General features: G+C 32.3%; 4 protein-coding genes and 1 pseudogene across 7 annotated transcripts; 3 read left to right on the top strand and 2 right to left on the bottom strand.

Moving 5' to 3' along the window:
• Positions 1 to 502: 502 nt before the first annotated feature.
• On the bottom strand, positions 503 to 5,088 carry HSP101 (heat shock protein 101). 2 transcript variants are annotated; one of them, XM_010664718.3, is made up of 7 exons: positions 4,916 to 5,088; positions 2,859 to 4,038; positions 2,502 to 2,683; positions 1,768 to 2,390; positions 1,378 to 1,657; positions 1,085 to 1,282; positions 503 to 996 (listed from the first exon to the last, which is right to left on the bottom strand). In XM_010664718.3, the coding sequence occupies exons 2-7, from the start codon at positions 4,009 to 4,011 to the stop codon at positions 697 to 699; spliced, it is 2,736 nt and encodes a 911-aa protein (XP_010663020.1). In that variant the 5' UTR covers positions 4,012 to 4,038; positions 4,916 to 5,088; the 3' UTR covers positions 503 to 696.
• A 4,296-nt stretch (positions 5,089 to 9,384) lies between these two features.
• On the top strand, positions 9,385 to 9,906 carry LOC104882397 (uncharacterized). Its single transcript, XM_010665552.1, has one exon. It carries the CDS (start codon positions 9,385 to 9,387, stop codon positions 9,904 to 9,906), a length of 522 nt encoding a protein of 173 aa, XP_010663854.1.
• Positions 9,907 to 13,053: 3,147 nt separating this feature from the next.
• On the top strand, positions 13,054 to 13,128 carry LOC132253029 (small nucleolar RNA Z122; annotated as a pseudogene).
• Positions 13,129 to 14,133: 1,005 nt separating this feature from the next.
• LOC104882296 (uncharacterized) lies at positions 14,134 to 17,031 on the bottom strand. 3 transcript variants are annotated; one of them, XR_009464594.1, is made up of 7 exons: positions 16,130 to 17,031; positions 15,882 to 16,022; positions 15,431 to 15,788; positions 14,899 to 15,307; positions 14,717 to 14,801; positions 14,370 to 14,637; positions 14,134 to 14,248 (listed from the first exon to the last, which is right to left on the bottom strand). XR_009464594.1 is itself a non-coding variant. In XM_059734108.1 (4 exons), exons 1-3 carry the CDS (start codon positions 16,400 to 16,402, stop codon positions 15,675 to 15,677), a joined length of 528 nt encoding a protein of 175 aa, XP_059590091.1. In that variant the 5' UTR covers positions 16,403 to 17,031; the 3' UTR covers positions 14,834 to 15,307; positions 15,431 to 15,674. The 3 variants fall into 3 exon arrangements, 1 of the variants encoding a protein (XP_059590091.1); XR_009464593.1 differs by having other exon boundaries at positions 14,370 to 14,801; XM_059734108.1 differs by lacking the exons at positions 14,134 to 14,248; positions 14,370 to 14,637; positions 14,717 to 14,801 and having other exon boundaries at positions 14,834 to 15,307.
• A 969-nt stretch (positions 17,032 to 18,000) lies between these two features.
• Positions 18,001 to 18,528, top strand: LOC100852505 (uncharacterized). The gene has a single exon (XM_003634210.1). It carries the CDS (start codon positions 18,001 to 18,003, stop codon positions 18,526 to 18,528), a length of 528 nt encoding a protein of 175 aa, XP_003634258.1.
• The last annotated feature ends 4,372 nt before the right edge of the window (positions 18,529 to 22,900 follow it).

The following is a 22,900-nucleotide window of genomic DNA, read 5'->3' as shown; positions in this document are numbered from 1 at the left end:
CCTGACCTACCATCACATAATAACATCTTGCATATGGTCCCTACAAAATGAACTAGGGAAAAAAGTAGTAAGGCTTTAAGTTTAGTTTAAAGAGTAATTTGATTTTGAAAAACTATGTAAATATAATTTATTAATTTTATATTTTTTTTTTCCTTCAATTTTTTCTTCTTTCCTATTTTTCTTTTTTATTTTCTTTCTTTCACATCTTTCCTTAAACTTTCCTACTAACCAAACATAACCTTCAATTATCTTATATATTTATAATACATGTTCAACAAATAAATTTACCACATAAGTCAAAGTAAATATTAATTAAAATAAATAAAAATAAATATATCAATTTAATAATTTATAATAAATTGAACAATCCTAAATTAAAAATTAAATAATAAATTTTAAATAAATAATTTAAGAATAATTTAATTGAACTTAAATTATTGAATAATAGGTAATTATGAAGAAAAATATATTCTTAAAACATTAAATAATAAGTAACGATGAATTATTGGTGAACGATTGATGATCTTGAAAACTTGAACTTGGTAACAAAAACAGAGCAGACCAATTACAGGTCACTGCATCTGTACACAAAAGGGAAAGATCCCCATTTTAGCACTTACAAAATTCAAATTACAAAAAAAACACACACCAAGCCAAACCATACACCTTCTACTCGCAAGCCCACAAAACTTTTATTTATAGATCCATCTCATCCTCTTCGTCTTCTATTTCTTCGATCTTCATCTTCTTCACCGCTTGGGCAGCATCGCTTCTTGGCCCGTTTGGGATCCGAATCAACACGTCTGACTTTTGTCCGGTGGATGCATTCACCAGCCCCCCATTGTTTTCTACTCGGTACGCCAACCCCTTTCCTGACACTCCCGCATCTATATAAACAGTTGAGTTTTCATCGATCTCCTCCCTTATGAGCATCTTTGATAGCTCAGTCACCACCTTCTTCTCCAGCCATCTCCTAATGGGTCTTGCACCGTAAACCTGGCATGGAGAAAAGAATACTGTTTAAGTCACTGATGTAAAAGCAATGTACACAATTTAGAAGCTTAGAAATGGAATAATGACTTACCGGATCATAACTCTCTGCTAGAACAACATCCAATGCTGCATCAGTCACAGCCAGAGCAATGCCCCTCTCTGCCAAGCGGCTTGCAACGTCCTTCATTTGTAGCCTGGCAACCTTTCTCAGTTGATCATGTGAGAGGGGATCAAATACCACAATTTCATCCAGCCGGTTAAGCAACTCTGGCCTGAAGTGCCTTCTCACCTATCACATACCAAAAGATGGATTAGCTTCTAGTCTTAATAAAAGACAATAGGGCATGAAAGTGAAAAAGATAGCGAAGGACATTAGTATTTTACCTCCTGCATCACCCGGTCACGAGCATCTTGCATTGTACACTTGCCTACTAAACCCGAGAGGAGATGCTCAGCTCCAAGGTTTGAAGTCATGATGATCACTGTGTTTGTGAAGTCTACAGTGCGGCCTTGGCCATCAGTTAACCTTCCATCGTCTAAAACCTGGAGGAGGGTATTGAATACGGCGATATGTGCTTTCTCTACTTCATCGAACAGTACAACACTATAAGGCCTCCTTCTTACTGCCTCTGTGAGTTGCCCACCTTCATCATGTCCAACATATCTGAAATTTGTGACAATGGAGGAGGTAAGCAAGCATTGTGGAAACTCCATAAAACAGGCATATGACTTGAAGGGTGATGGAAGTAAATAAACAAATGATAAAACACTTACCCAGGAGGAGCCCCAATCAATCTTGAAACTGAATGCTGCTCCATATACTCGGACATGTCAATTCTCACCAAAAGATTTTCATCATCAAAGAGCTGTTCAGCCAGGGCCTTGGCAAGCTCAGTCTTACCAACACCAGTTGGACCCAAGAAGAGGAACGAACCAGTGGGTTGTTGTGGCCTTCCTAACCCAGCCCTCGATCTCAAGACAGCCTCTGCCACAGCACTGACTGCCTGATCCTGTCCCACCACTCTCTGATGCAGCCTCTCCGCAAGCCCAATTAACCTTTCTTTATCATTTTGTCCAAGCCTAGTGACAGGGATGCCAGTCCAGCGGCTCACCACCTCAGCAATCTGCTCAGGCCCAACAGTCTCCGTTAACATCATGTTCTCATCAGTGGTTCCTTCAAGGTTTGCTATAGCAGCCTCCACTTCTTGAATTGCCCCATATCGCAAATCAGCAGCTCTGGCTAAATCATATCTTCTTTCAGCCTCTTGTAAAGCAAACAAGAGCTCCTCTCTTTTCTGTTTTAGCCTGCGAAGCTCATCAATCCTTTCTTTCTCCTTTTTGTACTTCATCATCAAGGGTTGAAGCTTGTCCCTCAAGTCGTCAAGCTCTCTGCGGACCTGAAATGGTGACAAGAAGTTACATTTGAGATTAGAAAAAAATAGAAAGAATTCAAGTAAGAGGCATTAACATGTGTTTCGCAACAATTCTACTGAGGACAAAATACTCACTTCAACAAGACGAGCTTTACTGGCTTTGTCCTTCTCCTTTTCAAGAGCATGAAGTTCAACTTCTAATTGCATTCTCTTCCTTTCCAAATTGTCGATTTCTTCGGGCTGGCTATCAAGTTGAACTCTCACATTGGCGCAAGCTTCATCAACCAGGTCGATTGCCTTGTCTGGCAGATGTCGGCCTATACAAAGAAAGAGCTCATTTCAATCAAAGTCCATATATATTCCTTCATGATTGAAGTAAAATCTGTACCTCAGTGACTGAATCCACCTAGAATACAGATTCCTCTCTAATGGTAAAAAGTCATTAAATTTAAAAATTCATAACACAATTTCAAGCTATAATTGTATACATACCAGTGATGTATCGGCTTGATAGTTGGGCTGCAACTACAAGAGCTCGGTCCTGAATTCGAACACCATGATGCCCTTCATACCTTTCTTTTAGCCCTCGAAGAATGCTTATTGTGTCAGGGACGCTGGGCTCAGCTACATAAACTTGCTGGAACCGCCTCTCAAAAGCGGCATCTTTCTCAACATACTTTCTGTATTCCTCAAGGGTCGTTGCTCCGATGCAGCGTAGCTGACCTCTGGCAAGCATGGGCTTAAACAAGTTAGCAGCATCCATAGATCCTTCAGTCCGACCAGCACCAAGAACAAGGTGAATTTCATCAATGAATAAAATCACTTTCCCTTCTGCCTCTTCCACTTCTTTCAAAACAGATTTCAACCTCTCCTCGAATTCTCCTCTATATTTTGCCCCAGCAACCAAAGCACCCATATCCAATGCTATAAGCCTCACTTCAGCGAGATTACTGGGAACGTCCCCTCTTACAATTCTCTGAGCTAATCCTTCAACAACAGCAGTCTTACCCACACCTGGTTCTCCAATAAGAACAGGGTTGTTCTTGGTCCTCCTTGAAAGAATCCTGATGACCCTCCGAATCTCTTCGTCCCGGCCAATGACAGGATCAAGCTTTCCAGCTTGCTCAACAAGGTCACGCCCATAAGTCTTCAATGCCTGGAATGTGGTGTCCCCAGAAGCACTTTCCACCTTCTTACCTTCTTTCCCTCGAAGCTTCTCAACCTCAGATTTCACTCTAGAAGTACTAACCCCGGCTTCTTTAAGCAAATCACCAATTTGGGAATCCTCAAGAAGGCCAAGAATCAATTGATCAACTGCTAAATGGGTGTCACCCCGTGACTTTTGTGAAGATTGGGCTCTTCGAACCACTTTGATTAGAGTAGTGCTTACTGGGATTTCATCTGGAGGAGGACTCTGAGATGGGAGTTTCTTCAGAGCTTTATTGAAGACTCTTTCAACAGAGTTGGCAGCCTCCTCATTTCCACCAGCACCGATTATGGCTTGCCGGAGGATGCCATTGGGATCAGTTATCAAAGCCACAGCAACGTGAAGTGGTGTGAGCTGAGCATGGCCAGAGTTCATAGCAAGCTCATGAGCCCCAGCAAGAGTCTCATTTGTCTTGTGGGTGAATTTCTCTGGATTCATTCTTTAGCTTCTTGTTACCTACAAAAACTGTAATCAAAACAAAAATGACATCAAGAACATGACAAACAAAAGCATTGAAACAGAAAAATGAAGTATAAAAGTCAATGGCACCGCTTTCTGAATTGTTTCAAGAACAACAAATAAGATCAGTCCGTCACTCTCAAAACATCTTACTTATTTTCAACTCTGTTTTGAAGAAATGGTTCTACAGAAATAGAAAAAAAAAAAAAAACAACTCTTTGAAGAATTTCTTACTTTCTGCTTCTTCTTTTTTTGGTTGTAGACAACGGAAAGCTGGTTTACAGAAGAATTTCAATAAAATTGCTGAGAAAATGTCAGAAAATCAAAGAAACCAAAATCTAGAACATCCAAGCTGAATGGCTTGGATCCGACAAGAATTAAACAAAAATTGAATTCCAGAGTGAAAAACACACGGGATATAATTATAACTTGTACGCAGAATCAAAAAGAATTTACGAACAAAAATCTTGAACATCCTCTCCTCTGCTAGAAATGTACGAAACAGGAAGGACACACAAAATTTTCAAAACCAACAACTCCCATAACTTTAAAATAAAATATCCACCCCTCCAATTTATCCCATCTTTCAGACATTTTCTCAGCAACCACAATGTAAATGGCATCCCATTTAGCCCTCAAAGAAACTAAAATCTAACTCCAGCAAGATTCCCGCTTCCCGGCTATCACAAACACCCAAATTCCAACGACCCAAAACCCAGTCCCCCTTATTCCCAAGATCAACAACAGAAACAACACCAAAGCTCTCCAACACTTGCCATATCATTTAATTTCTCGGGAATCAAACGGAAAATCAACCGGCAAAAAAACAAAAGAAGAAGAAGAAGAAGAAGTAGAAGATTAAGCATTAGAGCGTATAAATTACCTTTGTGAAGAACTGAAAAGAAAAGCGCTGAAGACGCTCGACTTCGTATGCGTTTGTTGTGCGAAACACTGAAATTGATTCGGAAGAACGGAGGAGATGTGCTTTTGACGAGCCATGAGAGGATTCTGGATGCCGGGTGATGGGCCTAGAAACTACTAGACGGTTGCACCACCCTCTCTATAATTTTTCATGCCACGTGTGCTTTTATTATTATTCTAAATAAAATTTTATTATATTCTTTTCCTTGTCGGCGATTTATCTTTTTTTATATATTTTTATAAATGAACATTTATTTTAAATTTGAAAAGGAGAAGCTACTAGATTGGCCCAGATTTTTATCATCCACGCGCCATCTAGAAGGCTGTGGACACGCTCCCGACTCCGCCATATAGAGAGAGTTGTATCAACGTGAAGACTGAAGACAACGTGCGGGGGAAGTGAGTTGTTTTATAAGTTTTAATCCACTCACAATTGTTCCCAACTGATCATAATGCTCATCCACATCATCGATGCCAACCCTTAAAAGGAAGGGAGAATTACCCTTAAGGGTAGGCTAGAGAAAAAAATTATCGATGAGAGTAGGTAAATTTGATAATTATTGTAAAAGGTAGGGTAAAATAATGATAATTCCTCCAAAAGCCTTATTTTGTTTAAATGTCAATACTACCCTTAATAAGTGAAAAGCAAGAAAAGTGAAAAGTAACATAAAATAAAAAAGAGTTTATTCTCCCTTTCTTTAACCTACCTGGAGTCGAGTTGTATAAGAAAAAGGGGAAAGGAAAAAGGTACGCACTTCAGGTCATTCTCTGCAACCGATACACAAAACTTGTTTTTTTTTTTGTGAATCTAGCAAGAAATCCATTAAAGGTCAGTTTTTTTTTTTAATACAAAAAAAAACATCAGTTTATGGAAAAATAAATAAATAATTTAAAAATCGGATTGAATGAAGGAAAAGTTAATAATTTTAACAATGTAGCTGTAAGATATTAGATCTGAAATATTGAATGAGGTTTTGAGAAAAAAAATTACATTTTTTTTAAATGTTATTTAAATTTATTATTTTGAATTTTTTTATATTATTTAGGTCATACTGAAGATGTGTTTTTATTTTTAATTTATTTTCTGAGTGGGTTGTTTGATATGATTATTATTGATTTCCATTGAAAAGGTTTGCACTTTAGTTTTGTTGTTAAGACTTTTTGACATGATTGAAGAAAAAATGTTCTCAGTTGTTTCATGCTTGTTTGGGACCACTTTGTTTGTGTATTTATAAACATATTTGGATTGTCATTGAAAACTGAAATCCCCTTTGTACGAGACCACTTTGTCTTTTATTATGAATTTGTTAAAGAGTTAAGATCACTATATTTTTGTTATAAATTTGTTACCTTTTTGTATAAGTATTATTTTGGTATGATGAGTCGAATGCCTAGTAGTTTGAAGGTTGTGTAAAAGAACCATTATTTCAGTTATAAAGTATAAGTACAATACAAATGCAATATAGTTACAATGAAAAAATATTAACATTATGATACATTACAATATACCAAAATGACAAAATATGGAATTATTTTTTACTGAATTGGCATTTCTAGGCTATCATGTTGTATTCCTATCATAAAGCATCCTTGCAAGCCAAAATTATAAAAAAAAACAACAACAAAAATACACTATTGTAATTTCAATACATGAAGTTGTTGATGATAATCCAATAATGGATAAAAAAAAATCTATAAAATTAATTTTTTTTATATAAAAATATAGAGGTATAATAAAAATACAGTACAATTACAATACAAATACAATAACATTACAATACATTACGATAAGGTAAAATTTTGAAAATGTCAAATTTCTTATGAAACTGGGCAATTATGGGTTCTTTGGCATATCCCTAACATGTATAATTTACAACAAATATTGTTATTTATTATATAAAATATGTCTCAATTGATTATAATTTTCATTTGTTTATTTTGTATTCGTTGTAAAATTTTCATTGATTGTAATATTGTGAAATAGTTGTTGATGATAATCCAATGATGGATATAAAAAAATCTATAAAATTAATTTTTTTTATATAAAAATATAGAGGTATAATAAAAATACAGTACAAATACAATAACATTATACATTACGATAAGGTAAAATTTTGAAAATGTCAAATTTCTTATGAAACTGGGCAATTATGGGTTCTTTGGCATATCCCTAACATGTATAATATACAACAAATATTGTTATTTATTATATAAAATATGTCTCTCAATTGATTATAATTTTCATTTGTTTATTTTGTATTCGTTGTAAAATTTTCATTGATTGTAATATTGTGAAATAGTTGTTGATGATAATTCAATGATGGATAAAAAAAAATCTATAAAATTAATTTTTTTTATATAAAAATATAGAGGTATAATAAAAATACAGTACAATTACAATACAAATACAATAACATTACGATACATTACGATAAGGTAAAATTTTGAAAATGTCAAATTTCTTATGAAACTGGGCAATTATGGGTTCTTTGGTATATCCCTAACATGTATAATATACAACAAATATTGTTATTTATTATATAAAATATGTCTCTCAATTGATTATAATTTTCATTTGTTTATTTTGTATTCGTTGTAAAATTTTCATTGATTGTAATATTGTGAAATAGATTGATTTGATTGTCGGTGAAAGAAGACGTACTTCTGAATTGGTAAATGGACTTGGAAAATTCCATTTATGGCTACCTTCATGAAGAAGGGGAGATTGTACCTAAGGAGGATAAACAAATACAATACAAGGGTGGACAACAAAAAGGCATGTACATTGGACAAAGGATGTCATATGCTGAATTTGTTTCAAAGGCATGTGAACGGTTGGATATTAATTCAAATGGATATACATTTCATTACACCCTTGAGTTTGATTCATCTGCACTTCAACAGTTGGATGATGATGAGGACATGCATATGATGTTATCCCATAGTTATGATTATGCTCGTATTTATGTATTAAAACGGACTCGAAGAGTAGAAGTTGAAGGAGGTATAGTCAATGTGCAAAATGATTATTGGTAAGTGATATATCTTGTATTAGTTGTCATTAATTCCATGATGCAAAGTGATTTTAATATTAATTAACTGAGTGTGCTATAATATGCAGTCACAATAGTACGGAGGAAACACACAATTCAGTTGCATCATGTCAAGCAAACAATGAGTCTAATTTAGGACTTTCTCAAGGCTTCATGTCCAGATGTGCAAAAACTGAAGTTATGCCACATGATTTAAGTCTTTGTCCTCAACCTATTATTGGGAGTGGGCATAGTTTTCCTAATGCAGATGAATTTAGAAATGCATTATATACGATGTCATTAGTTGGTAGATTTCAATACAAATTCAAAAAGAACTCTCCAAAGCGAATATCTGTGTGTTGTTTAGTGGATGGGTGCCCTTGGAGAATAACTGCTAATTCAGTAGGCACAACCAAAATTTTGAAGGTTAACATCTTCATTGATGTACACAATCATTGTGCAGATGTTGAGTGTTCAAGCCAACCTTCAATGCGGGGAAGGAGAGGTGCTCGTGTCATAGAGCAAGTAATAAGGGCAACCCCTCAGTATTTGCCCCGTCAAATTTGCAAAGACTTCAGGAGTCGGTATGGTGTTTCATTGAGTTATAAGCAAGCTTGGACATACAAAGAAATGGCAAAAGAGAGAATATATGGTCTTCCAGAAAACTCATATATGTTGTTGCCATGGTTATGTCAGAGATTGGTAGACATTAATCCAGGAACGATTGCTGAATATAGCAGACAAGATGGGCATTTTTGGCAATTGTTCATTGCACATTCTTTTTCAATTCAAGGGTTTTTAATGGGTTGTCGACCTGTTATTGCAATTGACTCAACTCATTTGAGTGGACTGTATAGGGGCTCTTTATTTTCTGCAACAGCTTATGATGCTGATGATGGCATGTTCCCAATTGCATTTGGTGTTGTAAGTTCAGAAAACTATGAGGATTGGCTATGGTTTTTGTAGAAATTGAAGGGCATACTTCAAGATAAAGAGGTAGTCATAATATCAGATAGGCATCAAGCAATCCTTCGTAGTGTTTCTCAACTTTTTGGAGTAGAAAATCATGCATATTGTTATCGTCATGTGAAAGAGAATTTTAGTAACTATGTGACGAAACATAGTATGAAGGGAAAAAAATGTAAAATGGATGCATTGTTGCTACTTGATAATGTTGCGTATGCTAGGTTGGATGATGATTATGTTGTAGCCATGGAAAAATTAAAGACATATAACAGTGACCTAGCGAAGTGGGTTGAAGAGAACAGTCCACAACATTGGGCAATGTCAAAGTTTGCCAAAAAACGATGGGATAAGATGACAACTAATCTTGCTGAATCATTCAATGTTTGGCTGAAGGAGGAATGTCATTACACAATTTTCAACTTAGTAATGACACATGGATAAGTTTGCTCATCTAGCATGTGATCATATGGGTTCTACAGAAAATTGGAAAGCTGCAATTGGCCCAAAGACCGAGGAAAAGTTGTTGGAAAACATTATAAAGAGTGGGTCATTGCCTGTATATCCCTATGTTGGTGGTGTGTTTAAGGTATTCAATATGAAAGTATATGTAGACGTGAATTTGAGAGAGCGTACATGTACTTGTAAGGCTTGGCAAATGACCGGAATACCTTGTGAGCATGCATGTGCAGCAATACGCCAGATGAAACAAGATGTTTATGAATATGTTGACTCATATTTCAAGCTTCCAATGCAAGAGTTGATATATTCTGGACACTTCAATTCAATTCCAAATCACAATATGCCTATAGTTGATGCTGATGGATGTGTTCGTGATGCTCAAGGTCGCTTATATCCTTCACTTAAACCTCCATGCTCAAAACGACCACCTGGAAGGCCTCGACACCGTCGAATAGAGTCTCAATTTAGTTCAAAAAGGCTTATCTTCTGTTCATGATGTCAAGTTGCAGGCCATAATCGAGCTTCATGCAAAAATCCATTACCCGCTCCATGATTCTAGTGTTATGCTTGTTTGGTGACATGCTACTTTTTATCTTGTTTTGATTGTGATGATATGTGTGGTTTATGAAATTAGAATCTGTAAGAATTTGTTTTGGAACTTACTTATTTACTTGATTGTCATGACAAAGATGTTTGTATTACATATGCCACTATTTTAGACTTATGATCTTATCATTATTTAGGATGGTTTGTAACCATGTTTTTAATGTTATTTTGAAGATCATTATTGACTTTGTACATGTTCATTACATTTGTTTAACTTGTTTTCCATTGAAATACAGGTTACATCATGGCATATTCAAGTGCTTCATTTAGAAATATAAGAGGTAATACTAGAAATGGTGAATATCTACTTTATCATAACTGTATGTGTAAATGTTCACCCAGACAGAGGGCGGCTGTTAGAATCTCTTAATCAAAGGATAATCCAAATAGGTTATATTATTGTTGTCAATATGCAAATACTAGAGATGACTGTCATTTCTTTAAATGGGCATTCCCGGAAGGAAATGGTGATGGCAACACCTACCAAGAACCATAAGAGGTTGTTCAAAGAAGAATGTATGGCGTGGATGAAGATTTTAAACATATTTTAACAAGAATTGAGTTCATGCATAAAGTAATTGTAGTAGGACTACTTTTATATTTTTGTTCTATGTTTGAAAATTGCTTAATCATACACTTACTTCATGTCTATTAAGTTTTGGATTATATATGTAATGCTTAATTGTATTGTACTTTGATGTATTTGTATTTGGAGTTATTTGTAATAGGTTATTTATCTCCATTATGTGGACTTGTATTAGATTTTTAATTATAATAGTTCTCAGTTTTGCCTACATTTTTAATTACATTTACAACATAAATTCACTAACATTACAATAAAAAAACACTAACTGTATGATAAATTACAACATAAACTAACAATGCAATCTTTTGACTAAATAAAGTCCAATTTCTTGGGTTGATTACCAATTTCTTATATATAATGGTTCAATAATTTTTTTTTTCTTTTTTTGTAACCTCAAATTAGAAATGTCTTCTTAGCTTTGATAATGAGTTGTTGTATTTTTAAAAAAAAAAAAAAATTGCAACGATCTAAAAACATTATAAAATAGAATTATTCATAAACTTATTTGCCTGTAAAAATAAATTATATTAATTTTTTAATTTATTAAATTAAAATCTATTTCTTATTTTTTTATTTTTTTAATAATTTTTTTCTTTGAAATGGACTCAAAATGGTAGCTTTTACCATGCAAAACTAGAGTGTAAAACCTTTTGTCATTTAGTTATAAAGACTTTGAAATACTTGAAATTACTCTCTTATAAGTTTCTTGAAAATGTAATATGTTTAATAGGAATTTTTTAAAATAAGATAAAATAATAGACCTCATTATGTGTTTATTACTACAGTGAAAAAAAATTGCTACAATGAATCAGTGATTGTGCAATGTTATGTTGTTGGAGTTATAATAATAGACCTCATTGTGTGTTTATTTTATGGGTTAGATTTCTCATTGTATGACAATATAATTATGAAATCAATCTCATATTTTGGAGTTTGGGAAATGATGAGAGATTCAAACAGGTTAGCATAGGTGATAACCCGACTCTTGGTAGCTTGGCATGTAAGGGTATCAACAAAATTTATACCTAAGGTCCTTACACTAAAGTAGCAAAGCTACTATAGCATAGTGGCTCTAGGATCGAACACTGGGAAGGGTTTTTACTTTAACTGATGAAGTTCGGAGGATGGAGTGAACTTTTCTTAATAAAAATTAGGTTAAGATGAAAACATAAAAAGATGAAGGTGTTGTAAACTAAACTAACATGAAAATAGGTTAAAAGATGGAAAAAGAAGTTTCTCAAAGCTTTGGATAGCCATGCTTAACTCACTGTGTAAAAATGGAGATTTTGGGACTCTTCACCTCGAGTTGGGGAAGCAACTAAGGTGATGTTTACTTCCCGAACCGGTACGAGTTTAACAACTGAGTTTTAGTCCTTGAAAACTTACAAAAAGGGTAGCTGAACCTCATAAATGCTCTTTTATTGGTATAGGTCATCTCCTCGACTTGCAATACAATGGCTCGTAGGAGATAACTAATGAACGTCAGTGGATCTAACAATAAGAATCCACTGAGACCAAAAGGTTATCAAGTATTGGTCATTCAAAGCAAATCAGAGGGATTAAAAGCTTTACTTTGAATGAAAACATTTATGACTCTCAGCTACTTACATTTATGGCTTGGAAATCTCCATCCTGACACGGGAGCTTCACATGGCATCCATTACTTCAAGAAACTAAAAGGTTTTAGCCTCTCATCCTTGGGGATTTCATCCTCCAAGGATGTTTGGCTACTAAGAAAATGAGAAAGAAAAGAGAAAAGAAGCGTATGAACAAAAGTGCTCTTATAACTTATAAAGTTACAGGTTACAAGATGATCGTGTCTGAGGCTCTTCACCTCTATTTAAAGACAATAAAAAGCTAAATTACAAGAGCTATTACAAAAGCAACCTTTTCATTGGTTGATTACAAGGGTAAAATAGGTATTTACAAAGCTAAAAGTCAAGCAAAATATCTTGGAGAATCGGCAGTGGAATATCATCAACAGCGTCTCAAAACAGGGGATTTCAAAGGCATTTCGCAAAGGGGGAAGATGAAAGGTCCAAATTTCGCAAGGTGCCTAAATCCACCTTGCGAAATTTCGCAAGGTGGTTTCTTCATGGTGCGAAATGGCCAAATTTCGCACCATGAGGAAAATCCCCTTGCGAAATTGGTCATTTGGCAAGGTGAATTGCCTCCCCTTGCAAAATGGTGTTCCCATTGCTTGTGCTCGTGTTTCCACTTGAAATTCAAGCCTGTAAACGTCCAAAATCCTTACTTAACTCGCCCAAGTAGCTCCTCCATCAATTGGCATGCTTGAATTGGTTCATAAGCCGATGAAAAACATGTAAACTTGCCACTAAAAATGGTTAGAACTAATTACTAAGGAGCTTAATGAATTAATTGGGTTAAATGAATATGATTACTACTCAAAGGTGCTTAAAACCCTTATAATTAGGTCTACAAAATAGCACTTTTCGGTAGTAATCAATAGGCTTAATGGTTTTTTTGCCATGCTAAATATTTTTTGCACGTCAGTCTGATCCCAAACTTTGTGAAGTACAACAAATATGATAGTCTTTTTGTTTTGTTCTTGATGTTGTTATTTCAATTCTACTTTGGCAGAAAAAAAAAAAAAATTGATCACCCAAGTAGCTTAGCTAAGTTATCCCAGATTGGCCTATCATTGATGCGTTGGAGTTATCAATGTGTGATATCATTTTGATACCATGGAGTTTGGGAAATAATGAGTTGACAGTGCAATGCCTACAGCAATTCAGAGAAATTTGAAGATCACAAACAAATGATGGCATAACAATAATTATTAATAAATAGTAGCAGCTATGAGTTTCAAACAAATTAGTTGATGTAAGCCAATTTGTAAAAAAATATCAGACTAGTAAATTTGGAAATGGAACTCCATCAGACTATAAAAAAATATCAACAACTATAAACCAAAAAAATTACAACATCACTGATCCATAGCCTGGTAGACATTTTCCCTGACTTCATTTTCTGGAGACATTATCAGTTGTGTTAGGAGTTTTTCCCTGTACTTTATGACCTTGTCCTGTACAAAAGAGTATATAATATAATATTAAGAAAAATTCATGATCATAAAAAATATATATATATATTTTATTCACCACAATATAATACATTTGCAATTGCATGAGAAATTCCACGGTTACTCCATAATTGCATAAACTTGTACACAAATATGCCACAATCCGTTCTGCAAATAGTAATTAAGGAAATTATAAGTCAATTGGGTATCAAATTAGTAAATTTATAACCTGATTTGCTTTCCATAGTTAAAGAGGAATACAAATCTTGCAACTTACAGATTCAATTGTTGGACAACTTCTGGAACAACAAATTCAAATTTTGTCATGTCCATTGATGGTCTTCTTTCTTGAATCCCAATGACAGTTGACAAAACGTTCACCTTAACACAATATACAATTATAAATATGGACATCTTTAAAAAAATAATGACAACGATTCACATAAGTAATTAGACTATAACTATATTTACCAGTTTCTCTATGAAGGCATCCATCCGTTTTTTCCTTCCGTCAATTAATGAATCCAACAACTCTATTCTTTTCGCATGAATATTCAAAATGATTAAATACCAATGATTTTTCCTGCATATTGGTATGAACAACTAAAAGGAACAAAAATAAAAATAAAACAATGATTTTATCAAATTAGTTGTGTTCATGTATTTTCTGCACAATACTTAAAAATATCCAACTACAAAGTACTTTTATTAAACTAAATAAAACCTGTTCATATGTGCACAACCGAGTATTTTTGAAATATTTCCATAAATTGTCACATATGTATTTTGGAGATAAGGAACCCCTCTTGTTTTCCACATCATACTGTAATAAAAAAATTACAAGCCATACATTAGATTAAAACAATCTACGTAAAACAAGAAAACCAATCTATAATTCTTACAACATATCTTACCACAAAGTTTGGAGATAAGAAATGCTTCCTATTTTCTTTATCCATACCATTCAAAATTCGACAATGCATGGTTACAACCTTCATGTAAATTAATGAAAATTAGATATATAGTTTTAGAGTAATTTTATCCTAACTTCACATAACTAAATATGAATACCTTATTGTCAACCAATTTGTCGGGTCCCAAGCATTTCAAGTCAAACCTTGTCAAGAAGAAATTGTGCATGGAACATAATATTTGGCTACACATAAATAATTATGATGTTAGAAATTAAAACTAATTATTTCAATTGCCTATCTTAATTGTATTTGTTTATACTAAATTAAGTTCAACCTTACCTTTCATCACGTGTATCGTCCAATGCATATGCCAAAACTTGCTTTGCTACAGATGAAGACGCTAAAAATTTGATTGACGGTTGTACCACATATGGTGATTGTAGGGCAGTAGCATGTCGACGTAGCCGATATGAACGTATTAGAGGATGTCCAGTCTCGTAAGGAATAATAGCATTCATCTGAACTTCATCCTCAACTATATGTATAGAAAATAAAATAAAATAAAATTCACTAATGAAAATAACACGCACAGGAAATACTAGCCATTATTATATACTCATTATTATTTTGATATTAAAACATAAAGAAGCAAAAAGTATACTGCTATGCTGCGCTGCTGGCTATGAGGTTGATGGGCCTACATTATCTTCACCATCAGCAAAACGATCATTCAGTGGCGATCCATAAGCTAATTTCAGAATGCATAATAACCAAAATTATTTTTTCCAAAAAAAAAAAATTATACAACATTTGCAATTAAATTAAAAGTAATACAAAATTATAATGACTAGTGCTATAAAAATCGTACTACCATGTGGTGGTGATGGGAAAGAATCATTGATATCAGGTTGATTATGACTTCTGCTTTGATGAAAAGATGATGGGGTTTTATTTGTATTCTGCCGCTTTGCTAGTTTACCAATTGCTCCTCTCATTGTTCGAAGCAATTGGTGAATTTGTCTCTCTGCTGCATTATATTCTGCTATAATTTCCTACAAAATGGTACAAAGTGTCAAAGATCTATATTATTATGCATAACATGTTTGGTTTTCGCTTTAAATAAAAGAATAGATGTAGAAGGTTCTCAAATCAATAGTCTCTTCTTCAACTTCATTTACTGGATTACCAGGGTCTTCATGTGCATCTTCCTCCCTTTCATCTTCTTGAACCTACAATAATAAAAAGAAGAATATATAATTTTTATAAATTTATTTTTCAAATATGAAAATAAAATAAAATGTTGAAAGAAAATTGTCCCTTACATCAGCTAGTCCAAAATCACCATAATCATGCAATTCCGCATGCACCCTTTTCTTCATCAAGTCATCAGTCCACGCTGCACATATTGGGATGGTACGTGGTACCAACATGGTTGGAATGTAAAATTTATTTACATAAAAAAGCTGAAACACAAATATTCCACACATCAATACGTTATTTAGAAAAAGACTTGTTAAAACATATAAAATGATATGGAAACCTTCAACATTTAATAAAAAAAGGTATCTACCTGTAAAAAAATAAGGCAACCTGTAAACCATGAGCCTTTACCCAATCGAAAATGTCTAATTCCAGCAACCAGTGTGTCAAGTACAAATTGACCCCAATTAACATTGATGTCAAAGTCTCCAGCAAGCAAAGTACACCACAACTCATGACTACTATCCAACTTTGATGTTGGAGCAAGTAATGTAGCACATGAGAAGAAGATAAACAATTTTTTGAACTCGGCCATGTCTTCCATTAAAATCAGCCTATCTCTAAGATCTGATAGGTTTTCCATCCTATTATTCCTATTAGTAGGTGAAAGTAGGAGCCTCCTACCAATATATGGAATACCCAGAATTTCACCTACATCAGAACAAGTTATTGGAAATTGCCTTTCTTGTCCTATGTCTAACCTACAGTGGGCTATATTGAAATGAGTTATTATCCATCTACATAAACTATGCCTTATCTCTGTGGAAGAGAGCTGAAGTAATCCACCAAAGCCAATATGTTGAATTATACTCTTCTTTTCATCACTTAGCTCATCAAGTAGATGTCTAAGTTTTTTGCTGGAGCATCGATTATTTATTTTGACCTCCTGTAAAAGTAAATAAATGATAATATAAAATTAAAATTAAAACAGTCAAATTAAACAACAATGTCAAACATTAATATAGTCAAAATAAAATAATACTAATTAAAATAATGTTCAAACCTGGTTGTATTGTATTGTTTTTTTCCTTTTATCCATGTATTATACTCCACACTGCACTATGGAATTTATATCAAATAATCAATTGTCATAATTAAATGTATAATGAATCAAGTAATGTTGTAATATATTGTACTTCTAGTGCAATTGTATTGTAAATATAGGGCATTTGTATTGTACCCTTATTTATTTTGGTTTAACTACTATTAGTGATCCCAAATACAGTTACATACATGCCACTGCCACAACAGGAGGTCCACTACCAGTTCCCACATTACAATCAACAAAATCAATTATATGTTCAAACTTGTTTTTGATTTTTAATAGAATCAAAACAGCAGAAAATACATCTCAGTTGATTCCAAGTTTAACTAGGGATCCAGGAACATAAGAAAGTAGCTCAGAACAGCATTTTCTAAGAAATTTGACCACTGCCATGATTACATTTATTAAGGAGTTCAAGGATTCAATATTTTTTCTCATATATTTTCCTCCAGTTTCTCGGCATCCAGACAGATTACCTAAATCAACCTCTATCAACAGTCATAATACTAAATAAATTGGCACAACCCAATTCCAAATGGGTTTCAGAATTAGACCAATTGCATCTAAACAAAACCATGTTGATTCATCATCAAATCTTTTAGCTAATCACAAACACAAGCAAATACAACAACACTAATAACAATTGCGGGTCCGTTTGGATGTTGAGAAAGTAGAAAATAAAAATTAAAGAAAAAACGTGAACTCAAACAAAAACCCAAATACCCGATACCCACATTCTTTGTAATCTCAATCAAAATCAGTAGCCTAGAAATCTTTTCTTAAAAATGAACTCAAACAAAAAAACACCCAAACAACTCCTCTAACAGAGCCTAGAAATCTTAAAATTATTTTAGGACCTGCAACACGTGAACTCAAAAACCCTAAACAGAGCACTTGCATATGTGAACCAAAATAAAGAATTAGAGTTTTAGAGATAGAAGTACTGGGAAATGAGACTCAATTGCTCTATTAAAATCCTAAAACCCAAAATAAATTTGGATTGAGGGTTACCTTTGACCAGATCAACAATATCGAATGAAAGTGGAGTGTCTTTCCAACTGTATAGTCTCGGATGGAGAGTAATGGAGGAGGAAAATGAAGAAATTATCGCTTTGGGGATGAGGTGAGGGTTAAGGATGCCGGTTGCAGAAAGCTACAAGGATGGGTGGACTAGGGTCAGGCGTCGGGTTGAGAATCGTACTTGGATTGGGATAGATTTGGAAGGCTTTGTGAGGACTTTACCTTGGACTAGTGGGGAAGTGTGCTTGAAGTATCAGTTACCCGGTGAAGATCTCGACGCTTTGATCTCGGTTACCAACGATGAGGATCTTGAACACATGATGCTCGAGTACAATCGATTGTGCCACCCATCCAACAAGCAGGCCAGACTCAGGTTATTTCTCTTCCCGCTGACCCCTCCTGCATCCACCAGTTTCGGTTCCAACGAGACCAAATCGGAGCGGCAGTGGTTCGTGGACGCACTGAATTCTATGCAGATCCAGCCTCTGGAAGGTTCTTCACCTCAGGCGGCGGCCTCCGAGACCAATCCGGATTTTCTGTTTAGGTTGGATAAAGGGCTCGCTCCGCCTCCCCCCGTGAAATTGCTTCCCAAGAATTATTCAATGAGATCGGATCCAGGATCGGAAATTCCTTATAAATTATAATTTTAGAATTTAATTGAGGGTAAATTGGTCTAATAAAAATGTTAGGCCTTCAGAAGAATTATCAAATTTACCTACCCTCATCGGTAATTTTTTTCCCTAGCCTACCCTTAAGGGTAATTCTCCCTAAAAGGAATGGATTTTTGATGATTGAAAAAGCATTTCCAAATCTATAACCATTTCAAAATGTCGATGAGAAGTTGTATTTTAAAAAACAATTTTAATACAACCATTGAAGACTTGAAGATGATTTTTCAAAAGAAAAAAGCATGTTAAAAGTGTGTTTTTCAACCCGGTCATATAAAAAAAAATTAAATATCATATACTCGCCCGTTAAAGGTAATATTTAAGGAAATAATTTACAAGTACTTAGAATGGTCAAAAATAGTAAAGAGTATCTAAAAGGTTTATTATTATATTTTATTAAAAATATATAAAATATTAATTATTTTTAGATAATAGTTTAAAATTGTGTAAACCTGTATTTTTCATGTATGTTTCCCAGCGAGACTCATTTTTTATTTATTTATTAATTTGTAAAGAATTGATTTTTTTGAAAAATACTTAATTCGTCACTTATTTTTATTTTATTTTTTTAAGGAAAAACAAAATAAGAAAAAAAAAACTCTAAGTGTAACTCCAAAAGAAAAACCAAAGTCGGTTGGACTTGGGGGTTACCTATTAGGAATGTACAGTGATGAGTCGTAGCACCACTCTAAACTTGTATACGTATTGCTTTTATTAAACGAATGAAGAGAATTATGGTAATTAATTAATTAATTAATTATGGATAGCTAGAAAAATAATTAATGTACATGAAAATCAATATACATAAAAATAATGATAAAATCTAATTACCAAAATATACAAAATAAATAACAAGATAAATATGCAAAATGATTTATTGAACTAAATAAAAAAATATTAAAAAAATAGTGTTCAAGAAATTTCAAAGGATTTTATTAAAAATTATTTTGAATTAATGATTTCAATTTATTTATTTAAAAAAAAAAGTCAATTTATTTTCTCAATTTCATTTGTATTAAATTTTCAAAAAAAAATTATTTATATTAAAAGAATTTATTATAAAATTTCAATTTGAGTACAAAAATTATTTTTATTTGTTTTTACTAGTAAAGAATGACTTTTTATAATTTTATTTATAAAAAGTATTTCAATTTGTTTTCATTTAAGAAAAGTGACTTATACAAATTATTAAAAAAAATAACTTTATTTGCAGAAGAATTTTTAAGTAAAATTTAATATTTGGAACAACTTTATTTACAAAACAATTTTTGGACAATTTTTATTAAACAAAGAAATTTTTGGACAATTATTATTAAAAATAATTTTTCAAATTCTATTAAAAACATTTTTTTTATTTTTCTAAAAGCATTTTTCTGAATTTTTATTAATAAAAAAAAACTTTCTTATATTAAGAAGAATATTTTAAAATTATTAATTTATTAAAACATATTTACTGAATTATTTCTCTTATTTAAACAAAATTTCTGATTTGTTCGATAGTCAATTTTGTACACACTCAATAAATATATACAAACGAATATTTACAGAAACCAATAAAAATAAAATCAAATAGTAGTGGGAAATAAAAGGTGTACTCAAACAAGCTTACAACAAGTTCAATATTTTCCTACAGTTTTTTGAGTCTCACTTTCTTCCATGAAATTCCGTACTCCACATGCCAAAGAAATTGCAGAATACGCTCATGCAAAAAAAAAATATATATAGTCCAAATGTAAATATCTAAAAATGTATAAAATTCGTAATAGATATTCAAGCCCAAATTCAAATTTCAAATTAATCCAACAAATTTTTCCAATTAAAAATGGGGTCAAATTAGAAAATTTAACCCAACGAAAATATCTCACATGTCATAAGCCTTAATCTAAAATTTTCAAATTAATAGCCAAAATATAAACTCAATTAATCAAACCTAAAACATGATAAATTAAAAATAAATCACATTAGGCCTAAATTTTATATCTCATAATCTAAGCCTAATTTAATATGTAAACTTAAATTCACAATCAAAATCAATCCAATTTAATATGCAAACTCACATCTAAAATATATTACAATATTATATCATATCTAAATTAAATAATTTAAATGAGTACAACCATATAAATTATCAACTAAATCTAACTCAAATTAAAAAATTCCAAATTAATTCATCAATAATAAATTAGCTCAAATTTCATGTTAATTCTCTAATAATAAATTAACACAAATTTCATATTAATTAACAAAACTCAAATTTCATATTAATTCAATAATCCAAATCTCATAAACAATTATTATTGAAATCAAAGAAAATTAAAATAAAATAAGATTACATTAAATTTTAAAAAAAAAACACACAAAATAAACTTACACATTTTCTTGTAAGGAGAGGCAATGTGTTTTGGGTGGAAATGTGTTGAGATGGAAAAAAAATAAAAATAAAAATAAAAGAAATAAAATAAAAATATAATAGAACGAGTGGGAGAGAGTGGCGAGGTGAGAGATAGGAGGACGGGGTGGTCATCGGAAATGGTGCAGGCATCACGTCATCGGCAGTGGCGACGGTGACGGCCGACGTGAAAGGTTCATGGGCTTTTGAGAAAAAAAAATGAAATAAAATAAAGGAAAGAGTAAAAAAAAAAACGAGAAATGGGAGAACAGGAGGGAGAGAAGGAGGGTCGTGTGGGTGTGGAAGATGTCTCTGGAAGTGGCAGTGTGTGGGCAGGAAGATGAGAAAGGAAGGAAGAAAGGAAAAAAAATATGTTCGACTCCCTTTTAAAACTAAAGCAAAAATGAAAAGAAAAAGCCAAAATGAAAGTAGAGAGAATTGGGAAGAAAGAAGTGAGGGGAAGGTATGGGTCTCACGTGGGGGTATGGGCATGAGAGAGTGATATGGGTGGGCTGGCCGGGGAAGGTAGGAAAAGAGGAAAGAGAAAAGAAAGAAAAAATAAAATTAAAAATATAATATAATAATAAAATAATATATAATGTAATAAAAACTAATAATTAAACGGTGAGTTGATGAAAAATATCACATGTAATCTGGATTTAATTTTAAGAGTAAAATTAGGTTAAAAATTAATGTAAAAATAAATTTTGGGTCTATAAATTTTTATTTTATAAATTTAGATTCTCATTTTGTGATTTTTTTTATTTTATTTTATATGAGTATATAGGAACACACTTTTTTTCTTTTCAAAAAATAATCTCAATACAAATTTTAACATTTAAAATCATTTATTACTAAATGCTAAAATTGTCTTTTAAAATAAAGGACCTAATAAAAGTATAACTTTAAAATATGGGAGCTTAAATACCATTTCCAAATCTACAATACTTTATAATAATTTCAAATTAAAATTATATTTTCAAATGACAACTTTTAATTTGATTCCTTTCCATTGTCATAATTTTAAAAACATATATTTTTCAACCATCGTATTTTTAAAAAAATATTTTTAAAATTATTATATATGTTTCAAAATCAAATTTCATGGTTGATTTATAGAGTTTTGATATAAAAAAATAATAATAATTCATTTAAAAAAATTACAAACTATATTTGATTTCAAAATAATACCTAATTTAGTGTGTCTCAATTAAAACAGTAATTGGTAACTACGAATTTGACCATTTAAAAAAAAAATTAAAACTGTAGTTGCAAATTTTAAGCTTAAAGTTAAAATCCAAACTAAAATTTTTTTATTGGTTGTTTATTTGTTAATCATTGTACACTTTTTTATTATGAATAAATTATTATATATTGAAATGAGAATATGATAAATTTAAAATTTAACTTCTACTTGTGTATTTCTAATATTATATATGACTTACATTATAAGTATATAAAAAATAATTAATTAATATAATTTTATTTTTTATTTTTTTTGCAAATATGAGTTCATATTATTGTATTTAATTTATATTTGAGAAAGTAAAGGTTAATCTTAAATGAGAAAAACACTCAAGAGGGGGTAAATTGGGTTTTTTAAAAATTCTTTTTGAACACAACAAATTTAAGCACACTAGAAGCAAATATAAAAAGATAGAATTAGATAAATCAAACTCAGATTTTGTAGTGGTTCGGTACTTCCTTGTCTACGTCCACTCTCCTCAAGTTCCTAACCGAGTGAGGATTCCACTAACTTGAAGTTTCAACCAAACTTCTAATCTCCTTTACACTTGGATTTCGGCTCAAATGGGCTTTTATACAATCTCTTCAAAATTCAACTCACTTGAAGGCTTTAACACTCAATTTTACAAGAATGAATCCCTCAAACTAACTCAATAATAACTCAAATGCAAATCAAAGTTAAGATGAATCACAAAGGTACACTAAAGGATATGC

This window comes from Vitis vinifera, chromosome 17 (assembly GCF_030704535.1).
Source record: "Vitis vinifera cultivar Pinot Noir 40024 chromosome 17, ASM3070453v1".
Lineage (NCBI taxonomy): Eukaryota > Viridiplantae > Streptophyta > Magnoliopsida > Vitales > Vitaceae > Vitis > Vitis vinifera.
The sequence above is the reverse complement of the archived record's forward strand: the minus strand, read 5'-3'. Positions and strand labels throughout refer to the sequence as shown.

What these genes read in the sequence shown, in the direction of transcription:
- HSP101 (XM_010664718.3), bottom strand. Translation starts at nt 4,011, where the DNA reads ATGAATCCAGAGAAATTCACCCACAAGACAAATGAGACTCTTGCTGGG. An exon ending in TTGATTGGGGCTCCTCCTGG is followed by an intron (nt 1,658 to 1,767) that starts GTAAGTGTTTTA and finishes CACAAATTTCAG; the next exon opens with ATATGTTGGACATGATGAAG. An exon ending in TAGCAGAGAGTTATGATCCG is followed by an intron (nt 997 to 1,084) that starts GTAAGTCATTAT and finishes TCTCCATGCCAG; the next exon opens with GTTTACGGTGCAAGACCCAT.
- LOC104882296 (XM_059734108.1), bottom strand. Translation starts at nt 16,402, where the DNA reads ATGGAAAACCTATCAGATCTTAGAGATAGGCTGATTTTAATGGAAGAC. An exon ending in GTTGCCTTATTTTTTTACAG is followed by an intron (nt 16,023 to 16,129) that starts GTAGATACCTTT and finishes TTTGTGTTTCAG; the next exon opens with CTTTTTTATGTAAATAAATT. An exon ending in GTGATTTTGGACTAGCTGAT is followed by an intron (nt 15,789 to 15,881) that starts GTAAGGGACAAT and finishes TTATTATTGTAG; the next exon opens with GTTCAAGAAGATGAAAGGGA.
- LOC100852505 (XM_003634210.1), top strand. Translation starts at nt 18,001, where the DNA reads ATGCCGGTTGCAGAAAGCTACAAGGATGGGTGGACTAGGGTCAGGCGT.
- LOC104882397 (XM_010665552.1), top strand. Translation starts at nt 9,385, where the DNA reads ATGGATAAGTTTGCTCATCTAGCATGTGATCATATGGGTTCTACAGAA.